The sequence below is a fragment of the Haliaeetus leucocephalus genome, unplaced genomic scaffold (genome assembly GCF_000737465.1).
Source record: "Haliaeetus leucocephalus isolate CR32 unplaced genomic scaffold, Haliaeetus_leucocephalus-4.0 Scaffold802, whole genome shotgun sequence".
In the NCBI taxonomy this organism is placed as follows: domain Eukaryota; kingdom Metazoa; phylum Chordata; class Aves; order Accipitriformes; family Accipitridae; genus Haliaeetus; species Haliaeetus leucocephalus.
The window spans coordinates 130895-157066 of NW_010973238.1; the positions used below are offsets into that span (position 1 = coordinate 130895).

Below are 26172 nucleotides of genomic sequence, written 5' to 3' on the forward strand. Positions count from 1 at the left end.
TCTCTGGCATGAGAAGATTTATTTTCTTCAAGTCTCAGATCTACTCCAGAAAATATAGAACAGACTCCAACAGCATTGAACCCCAACAGCATTATTGTCCAGAAAAGGAAACTTTCCCAATATTCCTCTAAACATTCAGAGCACGAATATTAGAAAGCCCATTTTCTTTTGCATGTAAGACTGCAAATAAAATGGGGTAGTCAGATGTACACAAGCTTTCAACAATTCATTATTAACGAGATGCTTCACTGAATTGTTAACAACCCTGCTACTTCAGTAGCTTCAGCTAAAGCTTTAACAACTTGGTGCCAGGCCATTTCCCAGCTGCCTTCAATGAGCTTTGCAAAAGAAAGAAAAATATGCTCTCTTCCCCCTGGCCTCAAGCAGTTATTGCTATATGAGTTAGTGAAATAGTGCCTTAACTTCAGACAAGAGTCTCACAATGTCATTAACAGAAGCTGCCTTTCAGAGGTTGAAATGTAACCGGACAATAATCAATAAATAACAGTAACAGGCATCCCGTTGAAGTCTCCTCACTGAGCCGGGCAGCAAGTGTGTTCAGCCAACAGAAGGTCATCTGTGCCCTTAGGACCATTGTACACTTCTTGGAGAAGTTAAAAAGGGACGGGAAGGAAGAGAACAGAGACAGTGAAGGTCTGTCAGAGAGCTAGTTACATATTGAAACCATAAACAGGCGGCTGGGTGAATCCTGGTGCTGTGTATCCATATGGGAAGTTTGCCTGGGGAGGTACTGCACTGGGACCTGCTGTTAACATCAACTGTTGGCCTAGAAAAGCACGAGAAAAAAAAAGGTTAGTTTAGGAACCTCAGCTTCCCTAATGCTAGCTGTACTATGGGACAGGATTATGAGGCTTTAGCTAAAAATCAGCCACTGTGCAAGCATACACTAGCAAGTCACACTATTACTCAACACGCACCACAGAGTGGGCACTGAGGCCATCTGCTCTTGCTACCAGAAAGCTACAAAAGCAAGGCAGGACTTGGAAGGAAGATGAGTATCAGCTGATCTTGAGGGCAGGATAAACATGGCTTGTTTTGAAGAGACCATACTGAAAGCCAAACAAACTGATACTATTTAACCCATGCATGGTCAGGACTGAAAAGTAAAGCAATTCAAGCAAATAGTTAGGTCTGTTAGGTCTCACAGTCTGGAGAGTGCTGCAAAAGGCCTGAACATACCTTGACAGATTTGTCTTCATCACTAGGAGCACACATGCCTCATGCATATGTTAAATTCAGGTTAACATTTACATCAGACAGTGAACCAGTCACATCCTTCCCTTACCAGCCACTTCTAGGTGCTTGTTAGCAGAATGCCTCTTCAGAAGGGCTTCTAAAATAGCAGCACACTTGAGGACAGCCATGTTTTTTCTGGCTGCACATGTCTTAAAATGGGTGAGCTAGAGCGTCAGTCTGCCTTTCTACTTGGAAAAGCAGAAAGCAGACTCACTCCTCTTAGACAGGAATAACAGGAGGAATTTGCATGCTCTGTAAGTTATTCCTGGGGTTGTGCACACCTTGGTATCCCCTGTCCTGTTACCATACTGAAAGACTATTCCTAAGCTAGAGTTCTGAGCCATGTAAGAGGAGCAATACTTTAGCTGAAGAGAAGTACTTCAAGACTGAGATGTCACTTCAACAACCTATGCAGTTAATCTAGCAGAGAGAACCATTTTACTACCTAGTTAAAACCAGTTTACTTTGACTGGAGGTAGTCATTTAAGTTACCTCCACAAAGAGAGACCAGAGTGACAATAGGTAATCAATTAAAACCAAGTCTTTCACCTACCAAATACTATTGGAGTGGGTTCAGTTACTTGTTCCTCTTCTTTTCTTAGGCTTTCAGAAGCATCAAGTTTATCCACCTACATTGAAGTGAACAGGAGATGTATGAAGGCTGTGTCTAGGAATTGCACCATCGTGTGAGGCTTTTCATGCCTGGTACTTTAGCTATCAAGTGTTCCTTTTATTAGTCCAAGTTGGAGACTACAAAAGTCTGCATGTTCCCAGCAAGCTATGTTGTAGACCTGCCCTCCCAATTGCTTTAAGTTTACTGCAATAAACAATAGCTGTCAAATGCAGCCGAGATCATCATTACCTTCAAGTGAAACACTTTTTGGGGCCCTATTCTAGTCACTGTTAACTCTGTGACCCAGAAAACAAGCCCATCGTATTGCAGTTCCAAACATCATCTCAAATGGGCCTAATCTACACTTACATATTAACCTGCAACCCCTCTCCCCTTCAACGAGAGCACCCAGATATTTGCAAATATTCCAGACCCATGAAGTTTGATCTTATCTAGGACTACAGCCTAACCTGGGCTGCAGAGTACTGGTTTACCATATTAGTATTCACATAGACTCTTCTAAAGGAAACTCTAGAACCATCATGGAAAGTGGTCTAGTATTATCAGCTTTATACAGATCCCAGTGCTGTGCCAAATAAAGCTCTGTTCATGCTAAACACATTTGTGAAAGTGCTACAGTAATGCAGGAGCCCTGAACACAACTTTGAATTGGGAGTGGTGGGAGTAATCCAAGCGGCAACAGTAGCTTCCTTCTCTCAGGTTTAACAAGTTGCATCTTCCATAAGAGAACCATTGAAATTGAAGACTGCAAGGCATAAAAATCACACAGCTTCACATCCAGATACAGGCAGTACTAATGTAGCCCAATGCTATATTTCAGCTGCTCCTCATCCTCCTTTCCCACTGCAAGAATCATATCTGGTCTGAGAAGTGATGCAAGAGGGGTCTCTATTATACTTCAGAGATGTTATCTAGATCTGGTGTTTAACAGTTTCCTGGGCTTTTTGAAGTCTGCAACTCAAAAACTTCAGTGGCAGTAGGTCTTTAACTGGTTCGTTTATAGCTATCAGCCTAACAGCTCTTCAGGGTAACACTAAATATTGGTGCTACACATGCTATCCATATTACTATGGATCAAAGCAATTGAGAGCTACCAGTTTCAAACTAGTTGTATGACTCTACTTACAACCTGAAATTCCCACTCTCTCAGATTAGACTTTCCTCTTTAGTGCCCCTAAAGCATTAAGGAACTTTTTACAGAAGTGCAGTTACTCCCTCTGTTGGAGAACAGCAAGCATGCCCAGAGCTGACATCCTGAAGAAGGGACAAGAGCAAGCTCTCCAGGAAAGCCTAAACATATGTCTGCTTTGCTGCCTAGAAGTGAAGTTGTTCAAAAGGTTTCCAAATGACTGTCATACTTTGTGTGCCTGGCCGCTTCTGGGCCACAGGATATTCTGTGCTTTAACACTGTTTTATGCATAAAAGATAGATAAGTTCTAGAAGATGTACACACCCCACTGATAAACTAGTCTATTCTTTTGTACTTTTGAAGTTAGTTACGTGACAATTTTAGACATACCACATTTATAAAGCCCATTCTCTAATTCCATGTTTTGCAGTTAATTCAGACTAAATTAGTTCCACTGTAAACCACTTTCACCATGCAGATTTTCCTTCTGGCAAGTTATCCCGTATTTAGTACATGTGACTACTTGTAAATCCAACCAGCAGTTTAAAAACCATTATTTTAGACCTAAGCCTTGCATGGAAGAGTTCAGCTGAACTTGTGTGGCAAGCTTCTCCTCAGTAGAATACGAGGAGGAAGAAGTGTTTAAGATCTGTGCAAGTACTTTCATCATACTAATAGGCAAAAAGCTTACAGAACCTTTATGCTACTATTAAAACTCACCATGCCTGAAAGATTGCACACTTCAGTAATTTACAGCATAACAAGCAATTTGCACTTAGAACACATCCTGTTACATGGCAATTGCTTTTGTTTACTTATGAACAATATCCTCCCTGCCACAAGATATCTGTAATATAGCGAACAGGAGCCCAAACACTCAAGTCCTCCTCAATCGCTTGCTTCCACTTCCCATGAAGAGGAGCAGAGTCTGGTTGGATTTTCAAGTTGCTTGTGAATAGTTAACCTTTTAGCATTAGCAAGTGAACAGAAAATGAGTTAGAGCTAAATTACACTGCTCTTCTGGCAGAAGCTACACCTAGATTCCTGTAAAAGAAACCTAGGATATCGAGGGACACAAATGAACACAAAGAGTTTGAAATCAGTGTCACCTTATAGAACAGCCCATCAACCTGCAAGAAAATTCAGAGGGGAATACTTAACATGACTTGATTAGAAGCAACCAGAAGCAGTCACTTTTAGATTACTCATTTTAATGAAGTTCTTTACTGTGATGTCCTATGCAACCCTAGAGCCTTCTAAGAAAGGATCTTAGCTTACTATCTTAGAGCTGTTTCAGGACAAGCATTTCAGAACCATACATGATCAGAATCTCTCTTCTCTCTGAATTGAGGACTAGCTATTGGTATCAGTATTGTACAGTCAGACTACACATTGGAAGTTCTGTTTTCCATTTTAAAAAAAAGATCTTCAGCAGTCTACTCCTATGGCTGATGTAGGAATAGCATGTACTATTAGTTACTCAAAAGCTATATTCTCCATAACAAGAAAACAAAGTACTTTTACAGTTAAATGAAGTAATAAGTGATACAGGTTGTCCTCATCAAGTTTTCAGTTTCATCAACTATGGAGCTGCTCTGAAAAGCACATAGTTGCTTACGCCCACTGTTAAAAGCAAAAATTTAACTAGACCTCTTTCAAGTCCCAAGCCATCTATTTATAAGTTTTGCTAGCTAGCCTGAAGTTATTAAACCCACAGAACTTCACAGAAGACTTAGTCTGAGGAACAACAATATTCCAAATACATGCAGAGAGCTCTGGTTTGCATAATGCTAATCATCCAGCAGACTAGAAGTCTTAACTTTTTAGCCTATGCAATACTCACTTTGGTAAGGTACTCTCTCATCACTTGGATGAAATAAGGCATTGCAAAGTCCATGATGTTATGCCTCCATGCCAACTCAAGGACTACATCTGGGTGCAGCAAGTCATAACATGTGAAAAGGCAGGCTGCAAAGCACTCCTGCTTGCCTTCTTCTAGGAACCACTGAAGCAGTTTCTCAGCTAGCTCTGCATCTTTGGACTCTGCAGCATACTGCATAGCATCCTACAGAAAAGAACAACAGTTAAGCTTGACCCTTGCCTGTCAGCATCTTGCTTTACACCTTATGCACATGTTACTGGTAGCTAGGTAAGCCAGGTATTTGGCATACCATGAAGTTAGTCTTTAACACCACACCAGGCATGTTCTGTAGGGGCCAAGCTACAGTACATACAAGTATCTGGGTTGCCTCAAAAGAAGAGGACTTAACTGAGTGTATGAACACTATCCAACAGGCTTTCCTTAGTATTTGAAGTGACCTGATGAGATTTTTTTTGCTTAGTTTTGTAGCAGAGAGGATAAACAGTCTTTCTGGTATCCCACCTACCTCAACATTAACTATTAAGGATTATCCAGAGCAGAAGAGATTATTGCATCAACTGCTTGCTATGTGGCAAGACAGAAAACTATTTGCCAGCTCTCCTACACAGTAGGCAAAAACTGGCCCATGTGAACTCACTACAGGCTTGAAGACTATACCACTGTAATCATGTTTCATCTGTACTCTTACAAGGGCCTAAGTCTTCAGTTCTATGGAAGACATTCCATACTAATACAGAAAACTGTATAGATGTCACTGATTGATATAGATAGATCTCCGAGTACAGGAGAACATTATGAAATTAGATTTAAGATGTGAATTTGAAATTGCAAACCCTTCTGCTCTGAGAGTCTTTCCTTAAACTTCAAGTGAAGGGCTAAGGCTAATTAGAAATCCAAATTTGAAACTAACAAAACACATTCAGTATCTAGGAGATCTATGCTTCACAGCTCATACTTCTTTTTGACAGTCAGGGAAACAAGCTGCATTAACTCACCTTATACAGACGGTCTTTCTTGCATAGCTCCACACTCTGTTTCCAGCGGTTGTTACCCTTATACAAGTATGCCGCAATACGCCTAAACTCAATTAGTTCATGCTTTTCCAGACGCTGAGCCAATGTTATGTTATCAAAGTTGTCATAGGCATCAATGGAAGCTCTCAAACCCTGTTTGAGAGAGAGATGTTACACATGCTTCCAGATGGTAGTAGGGCAAGAAATACAGTAGAGAAGCATCTAAGCATGGTGCACAAATGTTTGTTCTTCCAGCTGGATGTTGGTACTATGGCTACAGCTTACCCTGCTTATTTTCATGCATCTCTCCAAAAGATGATTTTTAATAAAGCAAGATGCAAACTTGGTCATACTGACTTTACTTGACAGAACATAAAAGCTAGTTACCTTTAAAAGACAAAGCATTTCTTCCAAATAGCAGCTAGTGGGGCCAGAAGCAAATCTGTTTACAGAAGTGTTGCCCAGTAGAGTACACACCTGATACTGACCTTTGTGAAGTCTGTTCCGAGAACAACAACTGTGGCATCTATTTTACTTGCAAATCACAATGTCTCCAGACTCCTGCCCACAAAGGGTCTGATTCCACCCCCCACCACTGCATTGAAAAATTTTTCTACTCAAGGGAATTACTCTGTGTCACCTGAGGAACAACCAAACTATGGCTTCTTTTTGTTGGAGAAAGAAGCATCCCTCAGGCCTAGCAATCTATTTTGTGGGGCTCACCTGGTAATCTTCCTCCTCTGTTAAAAGGTTGTTTAGAGCTTCGTTAACTCCTTTGTTGTTGTGGTTCTGGACTGAACGCAGATAAGGCTTTACTAGAAGTAGCTGATTAACCTGGAATTAAGACATTTCCAATACAAGATTAAGCATACCAATTCTGACACTTCATAGTCCTGAAGCAGGTTCCCACTTGTTATTGCAAGAGTTTGTCTGAAGGGTCCTGACAGTAAGCACAAAGCATCTTGTTTTGCCAGAAGTAAAATAAAACGACTTCCTAGGCCAGCTATGCTAACTCTTCCAGTGTTTCCCATATCAAGCCAGGATTGGGTTGCTTCTCAGTCCTTTATAGTGGAGGCAAAGCTACTTGACAGATACCAACCCTTTTTTCCAGCCAGAGACTGGAGTGTTTTACCCTGAGCAAGAAGATTTCTTGTTCATCTACTATCTCCCAAAAACTCACCTTTGAGAAAAAATTGACTGTCCTGGTGTGATCCAGTCGTGGAGATAATACAAGCAGGAGATCGTTGATCAGCAGAGGTTTGTAGTCCAAGTAGAACTGCAAGGCTTTGTAGTACAGCTCCACATTGGCCACCTGCATGGTTAGACACTAGTTAATAGTTCAAACACAAGTAAGCTTAAGGTGCTTAGCTCAGACCACTTAACTCAGCATAAAGTTTATCTGACAAATAAAAGCTGAAGTTTCCTTCTAGAGGTCAGAAGTGTTACACTTACATGCAGAATTCTTATTCAATCTTATGACTGCTTCTTGTACCATCTGCTTCCAGACAGTGAACTCACAAACTACCAGGGGTAGTACAAACCAATTCTAACCCATCCACAGTTAAGACATCCTGGCACAGGTAGCCCACTACAGTTAGTGTGACCATTTGTTGAACTCCTGAAGCCAGTAAAGGCTATAGCCTTAACCAGTCTAAGTTGTTGCCTTGAAACCCATAAGACCAACAAGAATGCATTCAGTCTCAAATCTTGTCTAAACTATTCATAAATTCACTATTCTCTGCTGTATTCATGGGACTGCCCACCCCAATTCTGACACTGAAACAGCTGAAAACATTTGCAGAGATCTTTCAAGAACAGTTACAGCCTCAGACTAAGACAGCAGTCAGCTCAAAGGTATTAAGGAGGTTACGCCTCTTGCTTGTGACCTATGATCTTGAGCAGTCTCTGAAAACATTCTGTGCTAGCTGCTGCCACTCAACAGAATGTGCTGCACAGCAAAAAACAGAGTATAAGATTAGATTAATTCTTCTGCTAAACTGATTGGAGGTTCTTTTAAGTAGAGCAGGAAAATTGAGTAGTAGCTTAAGCAAACTCATTTTCTAAACAGCAATTCTATTGTACATTTTTGCCTCTGTTCTGAAAGAAACTTTCAACACTTTCAGTTAACTAGTTACTTACCTTAGCAATTATGTCTTTAAACTGCCCTTCTTTCCAGGCATCAGTGGGATGGTTCATCATAGTAATTATTGCATTGTCATACTCCTCATACTTGTCATAGAGGAATACAAGTTCTGCCCAGAGATGAGCCTGTTCTGCAGCTCTGAGCACCTGATAAAACAAAAAATATCAGTTTGATTCACTGACAGCTTCCCACCTGCACTTGCAGTGTAGCTACCCTACTGCATACCTTTGGAATATTAACTCTAGACCAGAAGAGCTCCAGATGTTCCCTCATTTTCTGAGGCTTGAATTTGGAGTATAAGATGGCAAGTTCAGTAAACATTCCCATGTGAGCACGCTCTAGGCCCAAAGCAGCTTCCAAAAGGGCAATCAGTTCTTCAAAGTAGCCACGATCCTGGATATTAGGAAAATAAGGATTAATTGCAAATTCATGACCAACTGGCACTTTAAAGCTTGCTAAAATGCATATTTAATTAAATTCAATATGCTTTGATTTTCTCTCCAAATGGGAGTACTTAGCTTTGCAAGACATGATTCCAGTGAGGTAACAGAACTGTAAAAGAAGGGACAGGGAAAACTATCATCCTTCCATTTACTACAGAAAAAAATGCATGCAGCTATTGGGAGATGGAGGAAGAATAAATTTAACGATCAGCCCCACACAGTATCGGGTTTTGTCTGTGACCACTTTACTAGCATATACAAGTGTGCTGTCTAAAGTGTTCTAGGATATTAACAGTGATCTAACCTGATAGTAACTGATCAGCTCTTCAAGTTCATCAGCATGGATGACTATGTGTAAGCCACAGATCTGTGCCAAGCGGAATTCTTTTCCATCCACACAGGCAAAGCATACCTGTAATAAGAGTTGGCAAATAGTCAACAAGAGAATACTGCAATGCTTCATCTCCTTAAAGGGAAAGCTAATTACCAAAGCTTTACCAAATTTGAGGCTTACGTACAGTTCCAAATAGATATTTCCATAATGCTAGTTCTAGAATTAACATCTCTGCCATTCTTTTTACAGTGTTTTGAAATTAAGCTTTGTTATCTTGGACAAGAGGACAGCTTATAAATCTACAGACATACTCTGTAGCCAGAAACAGTTAGCAAGCTACTATCAGAGCTAAAGCAACATGCTCAGAAGCAACAGTACAGCACATTCTGCAAACCATTAATAAACATGTGTTTAAGTTACCTCTTTCCAAGTCCTTGTGCTGTTGGCTTTGCGGCCACTGTCCACTGCCGCCTGATACTCTCCAAGGTGCACCAAGGTAGATGCCAGGCGAGCAAAGTTAGATACGTTGTTATAGAGTAATTTTGCTGCTTCATACATCCCCTCTTCATAACAGCGATCACCAACCTGGATTAGGAGTCCCAAGATAAACATAGATAACAGCAAAAATCAGAAGTCAGCTAAGCAGCAAGTCATTCACACACAGGAACTGTGGATCAAGACATACCTGTTGTATATGGGCGTTATTAGGGCCACTAATAAACTCCTCCAGTTCTGACAGACGATTAGTTTTAGCCAAAGCAAAAATAAGTTCTGTCTCTACATAAGATTCTCTAGCCTTCTTCCTGGCCATCTGTAAGAACTTGACTAGGTCCTCCCAGTTATCTTGAAGAGAGAAGAGATATAAGATCCTTTGTTTAGTCATTCTGTATCGCTCACCTTGCCCACCTTAGGAACAGTCTTCACTAGCAGTCTTGAGGATCTCTTCCACCATGATACTAAGCCATCTGCATTTGAATTAAGGAAGTCCCTGCTAAACACCACATCACCTTCATATAAGGCTGAACTTCTTGCAACTATTATAGAATCCAGTTGGCAAGCAATTCTGCCACATACAGCTAAATAAATACATTATACTTGGCTATACTTGAAATAGTAACAGTCCAAATTATCTCCACAGGAAGGTCTATCTTTGGTGTAGCGACACAGACAAGCTTGTTGACAGGAATCCCACTAAACATTGATTCATCCATTCCACACACTGACTGCTCCCATTTCCTCTGAAACAGAATTCATAAGAATCCCTGCTGCTCAATGTAGATGCAATAACCTAGCTCATATCCAAACAATCTTAAGTTTGAGGATGCTTTGCCTTACCGTTTCTATTAGCTGCTTGAACAACCTCCATGTAGGCAGAAGGATCATCTGCCTTTATGTAGGAGTCAATGGCTTCTTTCACCAAGTCCTTCTGGAGCTGTGCTCTGGCTAGCTGGCTCCAGACTGCTGGTTCATTACATCTCTCTGCAAATTCATAAGCACGGTCTAAGTTGCCAATGTGCTCAATCAGCACCTGTTTGAAATTGAAGTTGCAAGTTAAAAATCCAAGCTTTGTAACATTGTCCTTTCTAACAGAACTCTTTCTTCAAGTGTTCTGTGTAAGCAATATGAAGCTAACTTCTTTTAGAACAGCCATTTCTGTCCAATGCAGTAGAGGTAGTCAGAATAAGACTCTTGTTGCTAATGTTCCTCCTCTGCCTTACAGAAGTCAATGCTGGCCTACAGACAATGCCTAGTAGCATTTGGTTCTCCTGCACCTTTCAAGTAGGAGTCTCCAAAGTAGCCACTTTGAATCAAATTCAGTGCACACACCCCAAGCGTACAGTGCAACATCCCAAAATTTTGATTACTCTGACCAGACCAGTCTCTGAAGTCATTATTTTGACTCTGTTCTGCTATTCTTTGCACATAATCCCACTTCTCCCTGCAACTTGGTATCATATGGGAACTCTACTCAAGTCTCAATGATTTAAGTGACAATCACCCCTTGAGAATCAATGTAACAGTACACTCCGTTCTCTTCATTACTAGCACTCTACACCTTCATGCAGGAACCACACCTCACCTGAATTGCTGAAGTATTAACATCAAATTTCCTGAATATAGCAAATGCTTCTTCATATAGCTCATTACTGATGGCAATGTTTGCGATATCTGGGGCATCATAGTTATCCAGTCGATTGATGTATTCCATCACACGAGTGCGGTCAGCCTTAATGGCAGTCAGGATCAGCAGATTCTGGAGATTCCTTTGGTTAACAGAAGGCATAGGCTATAAGCAGTGCATGGTAACGCCTGCTTAAGTGAGATATATTGTACATGCAAAAAAATACACCCACTTGCTGTCACTAGCAACAACCTTTCAACCCCAGATTGAGAAGCACTGATATTTGCCTTCCAAAAAGAAAAGGCTTATCAATATCAGTGTTCTCTTAACACGCCACTGTGAACTGCATAGTGTGAACTAGCTCTGTTCTTAAAGCACAGAGCACTTCAAATTTTGCTTTTTTACCTCATTCTACACATTTAAGAATGCTTAGGTCCTGCAACCAAGAGACCCACAAATAACTTTGGTCACTTCACAACCTAAACAAAGGCAATGAATAGGCTAAACTTGTGGACAAAGCTCTCCTCTTACCTGTGTTCACTGAATACAGAATTATCCAAGACAATTTTTTCCAATAACTCAATCAATTCATTAGGCAGGTCAGCCGTCATGAAAGCTTTAACAGTTACAGAAACTTCCTCTGGATCCTGTGTCTCTGATAAAGCTGTTTGGACAACCTGGATTTGAAGGCAGGAGAGTATTAAGAGTTTTCCCTAAATGAGATAATTGCCAACATATTCCAGTGAACTACAAATTAAGGCTTCAGAACTTTGAGAGTATTTTGTCATAAACAGCAAGAGCGAGCTACTTCTATACAGGACATAGCTATTAAAAGTCACACCTTCGGTCTGTGTAGGGAGCAAATTCACTAAAGGTAGGTCACTCCACAGGACAGAAATGATGTCTTACTGGTAACTAGCTTTTCTGACCATGAAGGTCAGAGTTAATACCTGCCACTCAAAACTCTCAGAAATTTCTATATGGTTGAGATGGGGCCTCAAGGGACCTTGTGGGCAAAACAGCTACTTTAATGCTCCACAATGTTTCTGAGACATCCTGAGGTCTCCTCATACTGAAAATTTAGCCTTTGTGCTGTACCTGGTCAATAAGCTGCCGCCTGAACGGGTTGTTTTCTTCCAGAACATTTGCCCAGAGCTCAGGGTCCTTCCTGCGCACCAGATAGCGAGCCTCACTCTTAAACAGTGAGTTCTCATTGCAGACCTGAAGAAGTTACAAGTATTAGCATTAATATCAAGGGTCAGTACCACAAGACAGGTTTAGCTAGCTATGAATCAGACAGTCTAGAAGACTGACTAGAACTAATTGCTGACCAATGCTAAATGCCACAGACAAGTTCTTACCCAACCTCTGATCTGGAAGGCTCATGGAGAAGGTCTCCAGCAGAATTTCTATAGCTTCTCTTGGTTTTGCCCGACACACAAATACTGTGACAGTGGCTTCACAGTAACTATTTGCTTCTGTTTGAAGTGAAGACCTGCAGAAGCCTGAAGAACTTAAGTTTTAAATCTAGAAAGGGAGCCACTTGCCTGGGCAGTGTTAAGGAGTGAACTGAGGAACAGTGCTGGTGTTTAAAGCTAGAAATAGGTTACAGATTTGGTGTCATTAGCTTTACACTGGAAGTGTGCAGAGTAGCAAGTGCTTGGATTCCCCTGTTAAAATGTTAAGGGTATAGAATAAATGTGAAATCTCCAATAAAAGTGCAGCAAGGAAGAGTTATGATCCTATTAGTACCACTAGCTTCAATTTCAAACTACAAGAGTAGAAACCTGAAGGTGTATTCCATCTTCTACCAACAGGTCATGCTTTGTTAGTATCCACATTAGCTCTTGGAATCTCAAGTACTTTGCTGTAAACAAATTAGTAGTCACATAATTTTGCTTTATATTTTACATCTATTAGTTGCAGGAGTTGAGCCCTCTTCTAGGAGGCAACAAGGTCTCAAGAATAATTCTTACACAAGGAAGATCTTTTCTCCATAACCAGAAACACCTGCTCAGAACATCAGTTCAAGGAAGAAACTGTTACTGGCAGAGGTTTTTTTTTATGGTTAGCCAGAATGTTAAAGCGTATCCTAGTAAAGTCAACAGCTCGGACCCACCTTCATACCCTGAAATAAAGAGTGCTAAATAGAGCCAGATTTTTTTTTTTTTTTTACAGCTATAGGGGAGGTATTACTTCAAAAATAGCTGCTTCAGTCTGGAAAGTCATCCACTTTCAACAGGAAGCCTAGATTATACCACCGTTTTAACACTCACAGGGTAGGCCTTACCAGGGAACAGCATTAACTTCCTTTCAAACTGGGCAAAACAGGCTAGTTCTTAGCCCTACACAGCTGACATTCTTTACATATACTAGTGCAAAAGTGCAGGTAGAAGGAGAATGTTTTCCTTCTCAGCAGTCACAAGCACTACAATCTGGCATTAAACTCTGGTGTTCAGTGTGAAATTAGGATGTGTTTGAAGAACCCTGGGAATTTCACTTGCCCTTGAACTTCCAAGGGAGGTTCTAGGAATCAACACGCTTAAGATAGGAGAGGAATGCTATCGGAGTAAGTCCTTACAGTTTGACTGTCAACATTTATTTTCCTCATTTCTAGTTACATATTGGAGCAACTCTCAGGGTCAACAACAATAAGGGAAAATTACAAGCCCCATTCTAGTTTCAGGAAAGCTTTTCTTCCTACTGTAGAGTCAAGCTAGATGAGAGCCTGTCCCTTCTGCTGATCAAGTGCTCAAGGCTCAAAAAAAATCATATTAACAAAGGTTTAACAGTAGGCATATTCATTAACTGGGCCCAATAAAGAGTTTAATTTTGAGCAGAATCAGCAGATGAAAGACATGAATGCTACCCTAAAGTTGCAGAGTTACATAATTTTAGTTTGGACATATAGCATAAGAGTTCTTCTCATCAGCATGAAGCTTACTGTCTCCATATAGAAGAATCCTGCCTACCTCAACTCCTGAGTGAGACTGCAAGACAAGATTCTACAAGTGTTAAGACAAAGAGCCAGCTAGGCTTCCACTTCAGGCAGCAAGTAGTTCTTTAACATGTTTATAAATGCAGTTTTGCTAACCTTTATGAGTTCCAGATCACACTGCCCCCTCTCATAAGCAACACAGGCCAGATGAGGGTCCCTCTTTTCACAGTATTTGCCAACTACCCGGCTGTCATAGTAAGGATTCTCACGAAGGAACCGCTCTGGATTATTATTACTGTCAATGTAGATTTTGGCCAAGGCATTATGAGTCGCAGGTTCTTCACAGCCTTCATGAATCCTTGATTCAAGCCACGGCAACAGCAACTTAAGCCTTTGAAGAAGCAAATATTTTAGGTTTATAAGTCAGATTGAGGTACGCTTGACAGCTACCCTTTAATACCTTGCCTTCCCTTCAAGCTAGTCTGCTGGTCAGACTTAAAAGCAGACTGAGACCAGCCAGTTATTTTTAATGAGTATTAAATGAGTGGAGGCCAGATCTGCAGTTTAACATCAGGTACGGTTGCAGATGCCACTAGTTTCGCAATCTTTCAACTCCTGTTCTATTAGCTGGCTCTTCACATTTAAAACCATTTGCTTATTTTACAGGTACCTACAAACTAATTACACAAGCTGCTGTGTGCCTTCAACAAGACTGTCAAGACAGTTTTATCCAGATTTACTCCAAAGGCACATCCTATGGTTGGCTGTACAGGAAGTGTTCAAAAGCCATGTTACTCATCATGTAGTGCTGTCAGGCATTCCTATATGGCCCAAGTAATCAAGAGACCGACTAGCAAATCTAAGCTGCTTTTCTATAAAGAAACATAAAACAGTATTAGTATTGTATCATTCAACAAAACCGCACCCAATTCAATTTGAGTGTATACCACGGTCAGGAAAACCCAACACTCATGTCTACAGATGCATTTTCATTACCGATTTCTTTTTTCCACTTCAGCCACCAGCTCATCTGTTGAGAACTGGCCTCTAACCACCATGATCAAGTTCTTAATGACATCTTCAGAACAATCCACATCAAGAAGCCCTCCAACCACCGCTGGTATACGGCTAGGATTCACCTAGAATAAACCACCATCATTAAAATTAGTTATTAGCATTACTAGTAACCCACCCCAGTCTTCCACACGGGGCAGTTCTTGTTAACAATTTAAACTATGCTTTAGAGTAATGAATTTTAAGTTACTAACACATTTTTCTATACATTCCAGGAAAAACTACACTTATAGGTTTATAATAGACAAAAGGCTTATTGAAGAGCCTCTGCACTAAAAGTATAGGCATAAAAAAGACATAGCAGATTCTGCATTAGTCTAGTGAAAGGTTAAGTTTCTTCTAAGGAAGGAAAGAGCAAGAGCTTGAAACTGGATTCCCCTTACCTTCTGTACATAGATCTCTATATACTTCTGCAGATTATTGCGATATAAGTAGAGCACCAGGTCATGAACAAAGTCAAATCGATCACAGACAATGATCAGAGGAAGCTGGTCAGTGAGCTTTGCCTCCTGTATTTTGTGCAAAAAAAAAGTAAGCAACCACCATTTGTTGAAGTGTTTTCAAAGCAGGAAAGTCTGGCCAAGTTCCCTTAGCACTAGAAGTCACAATACATACAAATTTAAGACTGCCAAGCAGACAATTGACTTCAAAAGGAAATTACCCACTATGAATACCATGTGGCCAGTCTATCAGTTGAGTTAAGTTTAAGCTCTTCATGAAGTGCCAACATCTCTAGCTTCAAACTGACTATCAATTCACATATCAATTCAGAAGACAGTTGCTGGGCCAAGAACTTAACAGTGCAAAATGAAGTGGCATTAAAATCCCATTTTACTAGACACAAAGCACGTGAAGTATTGTAGTATAGCTTGACTCCAGCTTAACAAGCTTTGTCTTGCCAATACCCTTGATAAAGCTCCTTCTGAATACTTCAGCATAGTCTTTCCTTCTGCCAGCCTAGATTCACCTACTGGTAGGTGACAACATACTCCTGAGTCTGGTACAAATTATATCATACAGGCTAATTTTAAAGGAATGGTGAAGTTGGGATTTTTTTTCCCAGAGGTAGCCTAAACAGGACCTATTATATGCCTGGAATAGGATCAGATTCCTATTCCAGCTACACAGTAGACTACTCGCAGCCATGCCAGCTAAACCTTGAGTTGGTATTTCCCTCCATTAGAAGGCCATAGTTCTGCTGCTAAGCAAAACATACAGAGGACTGGTCAATCCATTGGACAGAATATTTACCTTCAGAAAGTTCTTCACCCGTTCTGGGTTATAGCAGTTACTTTCACGGCAGATTCTTTCCACTTCCTTTATCTGACCAGTCTTGCAAGCTGCCTGGATGTACTTGAAGTGAACATCTGGATCCTGGCTGAAGTTTACAATGGAACCCAAGAAATAGAACAGTCCTAGAAAGAGTCACATGTTTTTAACATAGTTAGAAAGGTAAGTGAAGCAAGTGCAGACTTTGATGGGCTTCAGCTTGTGACTTGGTTCAACCCTGCTGAGAAGGTAGCTTTCATTCAACTGCAGGAAAAAAAATCAGAAGGATTTTTTTCCCCTGTTTCAGGTTTCATCCTTCTTTCTGATCTTTACTCAAGAGGGTTAAGAAACCATCTAGAACAAAGCTACCCCTAGGGCTCACTTTGATAAATGCATTCTAAGGTCCAGCTATGTGACAAGTACCTCTCCCATAAAAGCTACAATTCTTATTATTAGCTTCAATCAAGTAGTGCTTCCAAGTAAGCTGCTTCCCTCTAATACTGTACCTTCATAGCTTTTGAAAGATTCAAAAAGCTCCACAAGAGACTGGGTACCAAGCTGCTCATGGTATTTAGAAGCAACTTGTACACAGAGTTGTAGGTTTTGCCTAATGTTGGCTGACAGCATGGCACGCAAACACTCCACAGAGTCTTCAACTGAGAGAGAGCCAAAGAAGTTCACAAGCCACTGCAAAGAGATAGAAGTTTTACTCAGTAACTTGTACAGGATTTGACTTCTAAAATGTGGCAGCTGGACAGAGTTTCTACCCCAGCTACTAGAGAGAAGTCTTCCAAGTGCTAAGACCAAAGACTTAAAAAGAAACACATTCACCATCTTTACAACTACAAAACGCAGTTTGCAAGCAAGATTTGAAATGCCCACCTGGGAAACTGAGGTCAGATTTAAGCCATCAAAAGTATAGATTACAGTTTAATCATTAGCTAGACAAGTGTTCTTGAATCACAGCTGCATGTGCTACTTTGCTACCTACAAACCACCTCATAGCAGCTGCAGGGATTTTTAGCAGCTGAAAAAGTGCTAAAGAGTGTTCATGTACTTAAGCTTCCACTTTCTTACTCTGTAAGACAGACTTACCTCAGGATTCAAGAGGTGAGTATGAACAACAGCACGTTTAATATCATAGAGATCCGTGTAGTGTTCCAAAGCTCGCTGGAGCAAGCCTGCCTTCTCACACAACTGGGCAATATGAGCACGATCATAGTGTGTAAACATTTGGTTTCCAAGAATGGCATCTGCAACCTAGGAGTTTACATTTCATATTCAGACTGTCAGAGAATCACCACAGCTCAGCCTGAAAGTTATTGAAGAGTCACAGCACTGACTCATTATTAGTCTCTGATGTTGCTTAACTACTTATGGCTATCAGTATCAGACATCATATTCTTGTGCAAGCCTACCACTGTCTCCTTCACTTTTTGGAGGAACTAGGTTAAGAGATCTTACCTGCGGGGCATGAATCAAATTCATTTCCAGGAGACGAGTCTGAAGGTGGCCTTCTGCAGGGCGGTTATTTTTCAGGGCATCCAGCAGAAAGGACGTGCACTGCTGAATAAGACTGTTCTCCATGAACACATCCACAATCTGTTGAGATCGGTCAAGTTAGAGAAGGGGGTCTATATACATACATACACATTTATCTGTATATACTAGTGGCCTGGCTAGAAAGGCAGCTCATCACAGTACCTAGCATGCTGTATTCCCTTTGTTGTCACAGGATTGCTACCATAGTAATAGAGACAAGTTTCACACTGTTTTCTTTTTCTCTAGAATGTAAGCAGCACATTACTTTAAGCTATTGTGCCAGATTTTGCCACCCACTCTAATCTTAACACAGCATGCAAATCCCATCCCTTCTCTCTTGTTGAAGTAGTTGCTACAAGAAAAGACAAGACTTTTTCTAAGTAACTTCAATTATTTATTAATGTAAATTGTTGCCTTATTTCTCTGTCCATTTAACCGGAAATGGCCACTGGCAGCCAGCACTTGACTTTGTTTGCCTTCCTGTAAATTCTCTGCATGGGAAGAGTTAGTGTATGCTCCATTAACACCAACAGTAGGACAGCAACACTTGCTTAGACTAAGACTGGGGCAGATTCATTATCAATATTACAGTAATAAGCCAGAAAGCTTCCACAAGAACTTGAGAGCACACCTGCCTCAAGACTTAATGGTAACCAAACTTGGTTAACATGACTAAACTATTCTAGTCAAGTCAACTAGAGACCTGAACTGGCCTTACCAGTCACCAAAATGGTACTATGCTATTACCTCTGTCTAGAAAGAGACCAGTACTCTTGTTGTAGGCATCACCTGGTTAATGTTAGCCAGTGGCTCCTCATCCTGTACCAGCATCTGAGAGAACTGCAGGCCTTGCTCTGGACTGACTCTCATCACACTTCTCAGTAAGAAGATCCAGTCTGGGGTATAGCCAACCTAGAGATTTCAGAAACATCCATGCAATGTCTGGGAAGCTTTACACATTTTTTAAGCCTTCACATTCTTTAGTATGAACTACTGCGAGGTTGCCACGCCCATCCCCCATCTTCCAGGAATTCTCAGACAGAAGCATTGCTTGTCTGTTGACACAGAAATTCACTATTCACCTACTTAGTAACTGAACTTGTGCCAGGGCATTTCTCTCGCTAGGTAAGAAAACTGCTAGGAACAAATCTTTCAACAGTCTTAAGGCACTATCTATCAAATAAGGTCCTAAACTTAAAAGTGGACATGAGGCAAATTGTTTTGTAATCCATCCAAAAAAAGTCTTATGATCTTAGGAAAAAAAAATCTTATCTTTATTCTCTAGAACAACCTTGAGCCAGTCCATTAATTTGATAGTTCATAAAATTCTGGGTGTTCTGAATTTAATTTTTTTGCAGACTGCTCAGACCTTAGTCATACACTATGATTTGCACTATGACAATGAAGAAAACATTGTTTCTCAATCTTACCTAGTTATCAGCTTTAAGTTACAGGAATCAAACTTATCTCATGGAAGATAGCTTGAGAATGTACACATTCTCAACCACATAAGATGGAGTCTAGTAGTTTGTGGTAAACAACTTTACCTTTTTAGCATACAGCACTATTTTCTGGAATTGACCGGTTTCAGCAAAGCACTGAATCACTTTGTTTGGCACATTAGCACGAAGATAGACACTGAGTGCAAGGGTTGGGTCAGCTGTCTTCACCAAGTCTCCCAGCTCCTCTGAGCACTCCAGCTGAAGTCAGAAGGGGTATTTTGTCAAGCAGAAGAATTCAGAGATGTAGTATCAACAAAAATGTTGTTCACACTCAATTGTTACAAGACAACAGCATTAAGCTAGTGTCATGATTGAGTGAGCCTACCTTGTCTTCCTTCAGCCACTTTTCCAGAAGCTGCTTGCGGCCCTGCTGTAGGACAGGGCGACAGAGCTCCAGAGACTCAAACTTGTTCAGCTGTCCCTGGTCAAGCAATATTCCAAAGTACTGGAGCAGGGGAGAGGCCTGCCCAGGCTGAGCTGGTACACTCTGGAACTTTCTGATTGTATCACTGGTACGTAGAATTCCCTGAAGAGGCACAAGATAGAGAGAAGAAATGTTTAATTACTGAAGGCTGAATAGTATTAGTCAAAAAACAGGTGTTAAGCTCTACACTGAAGCATCTACTCTTAAGCCTTCAAGGTGGAGATCTTCACCAAACCAGTGACATTCTAGCAAGAAGTCAGTGGCCGCAGCAAGTCCAGTCTATGGTTGGAAAAGTATAGCAGATGCTCCTTTATGAGATACAGGAGAATATTAGTCAGTACAACCACCAAACTGCAGAGAACTAAGGCTAGTATCGTAGCACTTCAGTTTTTGAATGTCAAGTACTGAAATGCAAGTGAGCTAAGCAAGTCCACTAAGCTAAGGCAAATCCCCATGATTTTTAAGCTGTACCTTTGGAGTTATTTACCTTTGGTGCAGATGCAGCTACTTTAGCAGCATCTGCATAGCTTCCTTGAGCAAACAGTGTGTTGAACTTTCTAGCAAATAATTCCTCTGCCCCAGCTAGATTACTACGTATAGCCATACGCAGGCCCAAGTCAGGATTCTGGAGAACATTCGTAGCATAGTTCACTATGTTGTCTTCCTCAACACATACAGAAAGCACCTGGAAAGGACAAAAGGCATATTGAGGAGTGCTGTCCTTTCCACAACTACTATGAAATATAGCAACCAAAATGGCTATCAGTGAAGTACTAGATTATTAAAAAACCCAAGTTCCTCCCCAAGCAGTTCTGTACTAGGAGAGGTTAAAAACTGACTAATCAAATAGTTACTTGCTTCCCTCCATGACATTTGTTGCATCAAGTCACTCATTAGGTTTGTTACATTCCATCTGAGCATTAGAAGGCTCAAAATCAGAGTGCTGGATTTGTTACCTGTCCTTTTTTATTCACACCAATAATGCCTGAGGTAGGTTCATGAGGAGCTGTGACAAAGATAGTATCAGCACTAATACGGTTCATGTAGATGCACACTCCAGACTCCAAGTCATACATGTGAATATATCCATACTTTGTGATCAGGTAGATAACACCATGCTTAATTCCAATCTGCCAAAAGATGAGTTTTTATTAGTCAAGACTAAGACTATAACAGTTAAGACAGCTGCCTTTAGCCTAGTCACAAGACAGTACTGCAGTGACATGCCTTTGCACTGACACTAAGAACAAATATAGCTTCGGGCTTCTTCCTTACAGACTCAAAGCAATGAACAGCATTGCTGGCCATTTGCAGCCATAGCTCCACTGAATAGAGAGGTTGAAGGGAAATTAAAATTCATCTGCAGCAAAGGACATACTCCTCATCCTAATGAGCCAGGCTGAGGAAGAAGGTTTGGGTATAATCAGCATTCTGGTTTAGATATGTCAGTACAAGTTTCTGTTCAGAAATATTAATGAGATAGTCCCACTCTCTTCCAACAAGACCTACCCAAAGTACCAGCAGAACCTAAACCAAGCTCAGCTACTGAGTACTCCAGTTTACCTGTCAAGTCACTTAAACTGGGAAGGCTTTCAAGCCAAAATGGTCTTCAAAGTACTTTCACTCTGAAACAAGTCTTCAGATGTTTTGTTAATTACACCTCAAGCTGAAGTACAGAGCCACATGAATCCTGCCATGTAGACAGCTTCCTTTGTTTACCTTAGTTTAAGGCATCTCCTGGTTCATTTATGAAGCTGGTCTATTAGACTGGTCAGCAGTTGCATGCTCTGAGATAGTTTGCTTTTATTACACAATTTCCAGTCCTGCAGACACGCTAAGTGAAGTTTGGTCTGTCAAGGCAACCAGCTATGTTCTTTCCTAAAGAACCTCCCATTAATGTCCCAAATTGCTTCTTCTGTGCTGCTACTACAGGAAGTATGCTGATACAGGACTCCCTACTCCACTTGTCTCAGTGACATCTACTGTAGATGAAATGCCACTTTCATATGAAGCTACTTCAAGCACCATTCTTATCTAGAACTTTGAACATTAGTAGGAAGTTCAATAGCCAAAGCAAAGTTAGAGACATTCTACCAGAAGACGCCATCAAGGGTTTTTTTGGGGGTCTGATTTTTTGTTGTTGTTGGGGGTGGGGTGGTGGGTTAGTAGGGGTTTTGCTGGGGCTTTGTTTGGTGTTTTTCTGTTGTGGGTTTTTTTTGTTTGGGTTTTTTTTTGGTTGAGGTTTTTTTTCTTCCCTAAATACAGCCTCAAGTTGACATATCTGGACAAATACTGGAGCAACCTATATATTTGTGTTTGAGTTACTGTTTTAATGTCCAGTCTACCTCCCACAAATCTATTAACACCCTTCCCAGAACTAGGAAGAATGACAGCAAAGCACTAATAGAAAGCATTCTTTACAACAGAGATGGCAGCTACTTGCCAGGCTGTAAAGTTGATTTTTTGAGGGTCAAACATTTACCTGCATTGCCACAGGAAAGTCTGTCTGTGCCTCAGGTGGGAAAAACACATCAACAGCTTTCTTAACAAATGGCTGATTTCCAGTAGCTGGCTGACCTACTTCAATTATGTGTAGCTAGGAAGAAAAGAGTACATGTCACAAGATTGCCTGCAAGTACAGCCACATGAAAGAAATTCCTCTTTTCAGATATGCTACTGAAGTCATCTACCACACTTGACTAATGAATATCTGCCCAATCCAGAACCAGCACAGCCTGGGGAGCTGTGCTCCAGATATTTATCAGAGGGACAAGTTTTCTGGAACTTAAAAAGTGGGAAAAAGATCAAAAAGAGAAAGAAACTCATGCTTTCTATGAAAGCAGACTATTTTTATTCAAGACTACTTGTTCAAGATGTTTTGAGTGAGAATTGTCAATTCATCAACAATTTTGCAGGACAAGTCTAGAGTGCTGAAGATATTTTAGTGTCTCCTCGGCTCTTTACAGACTGCTCAGCAGTTGTAGCATTCAACTGCTACTAAATTCCACTATCACTTTGATGCAAACAATCTACCTACAGCACTAAGGCTTATCTAGCCTTTCTGTACTCAATTCGACTTAACTTTATACACACAAAAAACCCCATGTGGGCATAAATTGATGCTTTAACACCCTGAGCTCAGTTCTTAAATGCATCTATATTTGCTCTTATGTCTAAGTTTCACCCAAGCAACTTAAGACTTTTTGCAGTTTCTACCCTATTGAAAGAAAGCATTTTGACACTGACCAAACATGCTGCACACATGGTTCCCCAGATGTTCTTCAGAAAGCATACACTAAACTGTGTGATCACTGAAGTTCTATTAGTAGAGTTCTGTTACAGCAGAACAGTAAAACAGCTTACAGACTTTACCTTGCCCCCTGCAGGACTCCTCACAGCAAAACAGAAGAGGGTAGAAGGTTTGGCATTTCCCTCTATTTTGAATTCTGCAAAAGCTGCTGCATGGCCCTCTATAGGTTGGGAGACTTTTCTATCAACTGAGTACAGCTGCATTGCACCAACCACACGATTTTGCTAGAAAAAAGAAAGGTCAGCTTTTAGAGATAAGATTTCAGATGTTTATAGCAAGACCTTTGGGACAGTAAACTAAAAAGCAGCAAATGCCTCTCATCCCCTCCTCCAACACTTTAATCGCACTACAGGTCAGGTTATTCCTACACAAAAGATATCCTTGAAATTTCGATACAGAAACCAAAGTTAAGAAACTATAGCAGCTATTAAGTGAAGTGGGGACAGGGCTCTCCTGATTGTTTTCATAGCATGCTGTTTCCAGCTAACTTACCTGTGCTGAAATTCCTATCAGCAGCAGCCATTTTTGGTGTTCATCTGTTCTGTAATTGATGATTTGGCAGCCCGCAAGACTAGCATGCCTGTCAAACATCTTTTGGGGTTGCGATTCTCCCTCCATGCTCCAGTGGTAGACTGCTGTCTCTGTCACCAAGGCAACTGTATTCACAGATATCCATTTCCAGAAGATCACTTCCTCTGCCATCGTGTGGGCTTTCATTTTACTTTTCATCTCAATGTTAAAGATCTGAAGTGTTTTCCCAGCTAGTATGACAAAACCCAAGAAACATCACAGACATTACCACAATGGCCATCTTGTAGTCCACCTGTTTACAAGCACCCTGTTTAACCCACTATTCCAGTAATGTTACAGACAGGGTTAGTGTCCTGTCACATCTGAGCCTCCTTTGATATTTGACTCTTATCAAATGGACTCCCCTCCCCACCTCCAACACCTCTACCATCCCTGAAGCAAAAAAGTCTACTTCTCATGGACACTTACATGGACATTCCAACAACTGACAAGCATAGACATTTTAATTAACTATAAGCTGTAGTTAAAAGACAGTCTAAACTACAGAGCTTGTGTAAACTCTGGTTTAGGTAGCAGAACTGGTATATCAAATTATGGGTGTCTAGTAGATGCCATTCAGTACAATTAATAAAGAATGGCTCCAGTTTGTGTCAATTCAGTAGCTGCTGTAGATGACCTGGACCAAGTCCAACAGCACAAGACTTGCAACAGCTCTTGAGATAGCCCAAGACCACAGCTTCCATTTTATTTTTCTGCTGAATGACCTCTGCGCTTAACTAGGAGATAGATGGGCTCTGTACAACAGTAATACAAGTGCCTATTGAAGAAGAGAGTCAAAAGTTTAGAAAGATTATAGAAAAGTTTGGAGTTTTAGTTCCAGGTAAGGTTACTGCTTCATAATTTAGGTAACTATATTGCAGGTTTAAGCTTGACTTCAGTATTCCTTTTAATTAGCAGAAGCAGCTAGTAAGGGTATACCTAAAGCTAATTTAATTGAACCAACCTATAAAGAATAAGGGACTCCGTTCCCTTCAGAAAGTCAAAGTGATGTTTTACTTCACTGCAGATGAGACGACTCAGCTCTAGGAATATTGTTTTCCGTTCACAAGACACCCACTCAGACTGCTAGAGTATTGGCTTGTAATGCCATTATTTCTATCCACATTTCAGAAATGTTTTCCCTGCTAGTAACACTTCTGACTATCAAACTGGTAGATGTTCCTTCTACTGGGAAGTTTTGATAGATGAAGGCTGCTGGCCACTGAGGAATCATTTTCAAGAGATACTAACCCCAAGTTAATATGCATCTCAGACTTCTCTATAACATTTTAGCATAATTTATCCAGTGAATTGATCATATTAGTTTAATGCAGTGTCAAGAGACAACACAAGACTTGACAGCTACCACATGCAGCATTTATGCTCCCTGGATTAACTGCATGAAGAAGTGTTAACCTGATCAACTAGTTCCCAGGACAGCTTGCTAGCTTTCCTGGGACCAAAAGCAGCCTGTTTCTGACCACCTTGCTCTGCACATGCAGTTACCATATTATATAAATGCAATAAGCCCAGGCCTAACACCAGCTGTAAACTGATAGTTAGAAACAGCGTATTTACTGTATTGGACAGCAATTTGTCCAGCAGTGGACTGATGCTATCAAGGGCTTGATTTTGGAACTTCCACAGTGTGCAGCCTCACAGGCAGAAGGCAGACAAGTAGTTCTGGAAAGTCTCCACCTAAACAGGAATACCAGTATGTGAATGCAGAAACTACTCTAAGTCAGGTCTTCCTGAAAAGGAAGCAGGATGTCCTTCCTAGTTTTAAGAACATAGAAGAAACCAATAAGCTACTGGAACAAGCTAAAAGCTCATGCTGGTCTATTTTCTAGACTAAATTTGACTCCTGTGTTACAGTTGGAAATGGCTTTAGAAGCTTCATCAGACAGCTAGCTCTACATGCTGGGGACCACAGGAGCCACAGCAATACAATTTCTTAAGTGTGGCAACATAAATTCAAACTTCAGAACTCTAAACTGTAATTAAACTACAAAAAAAAATCAGTATTTGGATTAAGAGAGAGCAGAACCTGCTATAAATTCATAGTGAGGGCAAGTGTGAGTTTGAGTCTTATGTCTACTTAAACACTTTTAGGCCAAAATCTGAGACAAAAAGCCAGACTCTTACGTAAGTTTTTCTGATCAAGCTACCAGTCTGATCAGTCTACTTGTACTATTCTCTACAGGTGTAGTCAAGTAAGCACCTTTGTTTTTTGAACACTGGCACTAGAATTTACATTTCAGTTCACTGGAGCATGAAGTTTCTCCATTCCACAAAGAATGGAAGCACTCCTGAGTGCTGCATTCTCCACTTGCACCAACTGGGGAGTACCCTCACTACAGAGCAAAGCAAGAGAATCATGAACACAAGGACAAAGCATAAATCTTGGTACACCAGGAGAATGCCACATGCAATCCAGAAATGAAATTGTGCATACTGTATTTCAGTTTAAATCAATAACCATTTCATTTCTTTTTCAGAGGGTGGGTTTGTATGTTTATTGCTCAATAATCCTCAGATTATGAGCAACTTCCAATCATGGCACAGAGTCACAATATGCAACAGTTT

General features: G+C 40.7%; 1 protein-coding gene across 2 annotated transcripts in view; it reads right to left on the reverse strand.

Annotated features, from left to right (window-relative positions):
* The window catches only part of CLTCL1 (clathrin, heavy chain-like 1), a 36449-nt gene continuing 10277 nt past the window's right edge, over positions 1-26172 (reverse strand). Inside the window, exons 3-33 of one of the 2 annotated variants that reach the window (XM_010581610.1) lie at positions 25439-25450; positions 23509-23777; positions 23079-23240; positions 22189-22302; positions 20663-20836; positions 20194-20391; positions 19608-19808; positions 19328-19480; positions 18570-18692; positions 17703-17840; positions 17334-17498; positions 16745-16925; positions 16221-16384; positions 15353-15478; positions 14892-15034; positions 14052-14286; positions 12056-12178; positions 11489-11634; positions 10916-11099; positions 10171-10363; positions 9521-9678; positions 9256-9420; positions 8806-8913; positions 8284-8451; positions 8055-8204; positions 7096-7227; positions 6639-6749; positions 5898-6068; positions 4864-5085; positions 1811-1886; positions 1-787 (exon numbers count right to left, since the gene is read on the reverse strand). In XM_010581610.1, coding sequence (XP_010579912.1) covers positions 672-787; positions 1811-1886; positions 4864-5085; positions 5898-6068; positions 6639-6749; positions 7096-7227; positions 8055-8204; positions 8284-8451; positions 8806-8913; positions 9256-9420; positions 9521-9678; positions 10171-10363; positions 10916-11099; positions 11489-11634; positions 12056-12178; positions 14052-14286; positions 14892-15034; positions 15353-15478; positions 16221-16384; positions 16745-16925; positions 17334-17498; positions 17703-17840; positions 18570-18692; positions 19328-19480; positions 19608-19808; positions 20194-20391; positions 20663-20836; positions 22189-22302; positions 23079-23240; positions 23509-23777; positions 25439-25450 — 4781 coding nt within the window. In that variant the 3' untranslated portion in view covers positions 1-671. The remainder of the gene's footprint in view (positions 788-1810; positions 1887-4863; positions 5086-5897; positions 6069-6638; positions 6750-7095; positions 7228-8054; positions 8205-8283; positions 8452-8805; positions 8914-9255; positions 9421-9520; positions 9679-10170; positions 10364-10915; positions 11100-11488; positions 11635-12055; positions 12179-14051; positions 14287-14891; positions 15035-15352; positions 15479-16220; positions 16385-16744; positions 16926-17333; positions 17499-17702; positions 17841-18569; positions 18693-19327; positions 19481-19607; positions 19809-20193; positions 20392-20662; positions 20837-22188; positions 22303-23078; positions 23241-23508; positions 23778-25438; positions 25451-26172) is intronic. The other variant, XM_010581609.1, reaches the window with a different exon arrangement.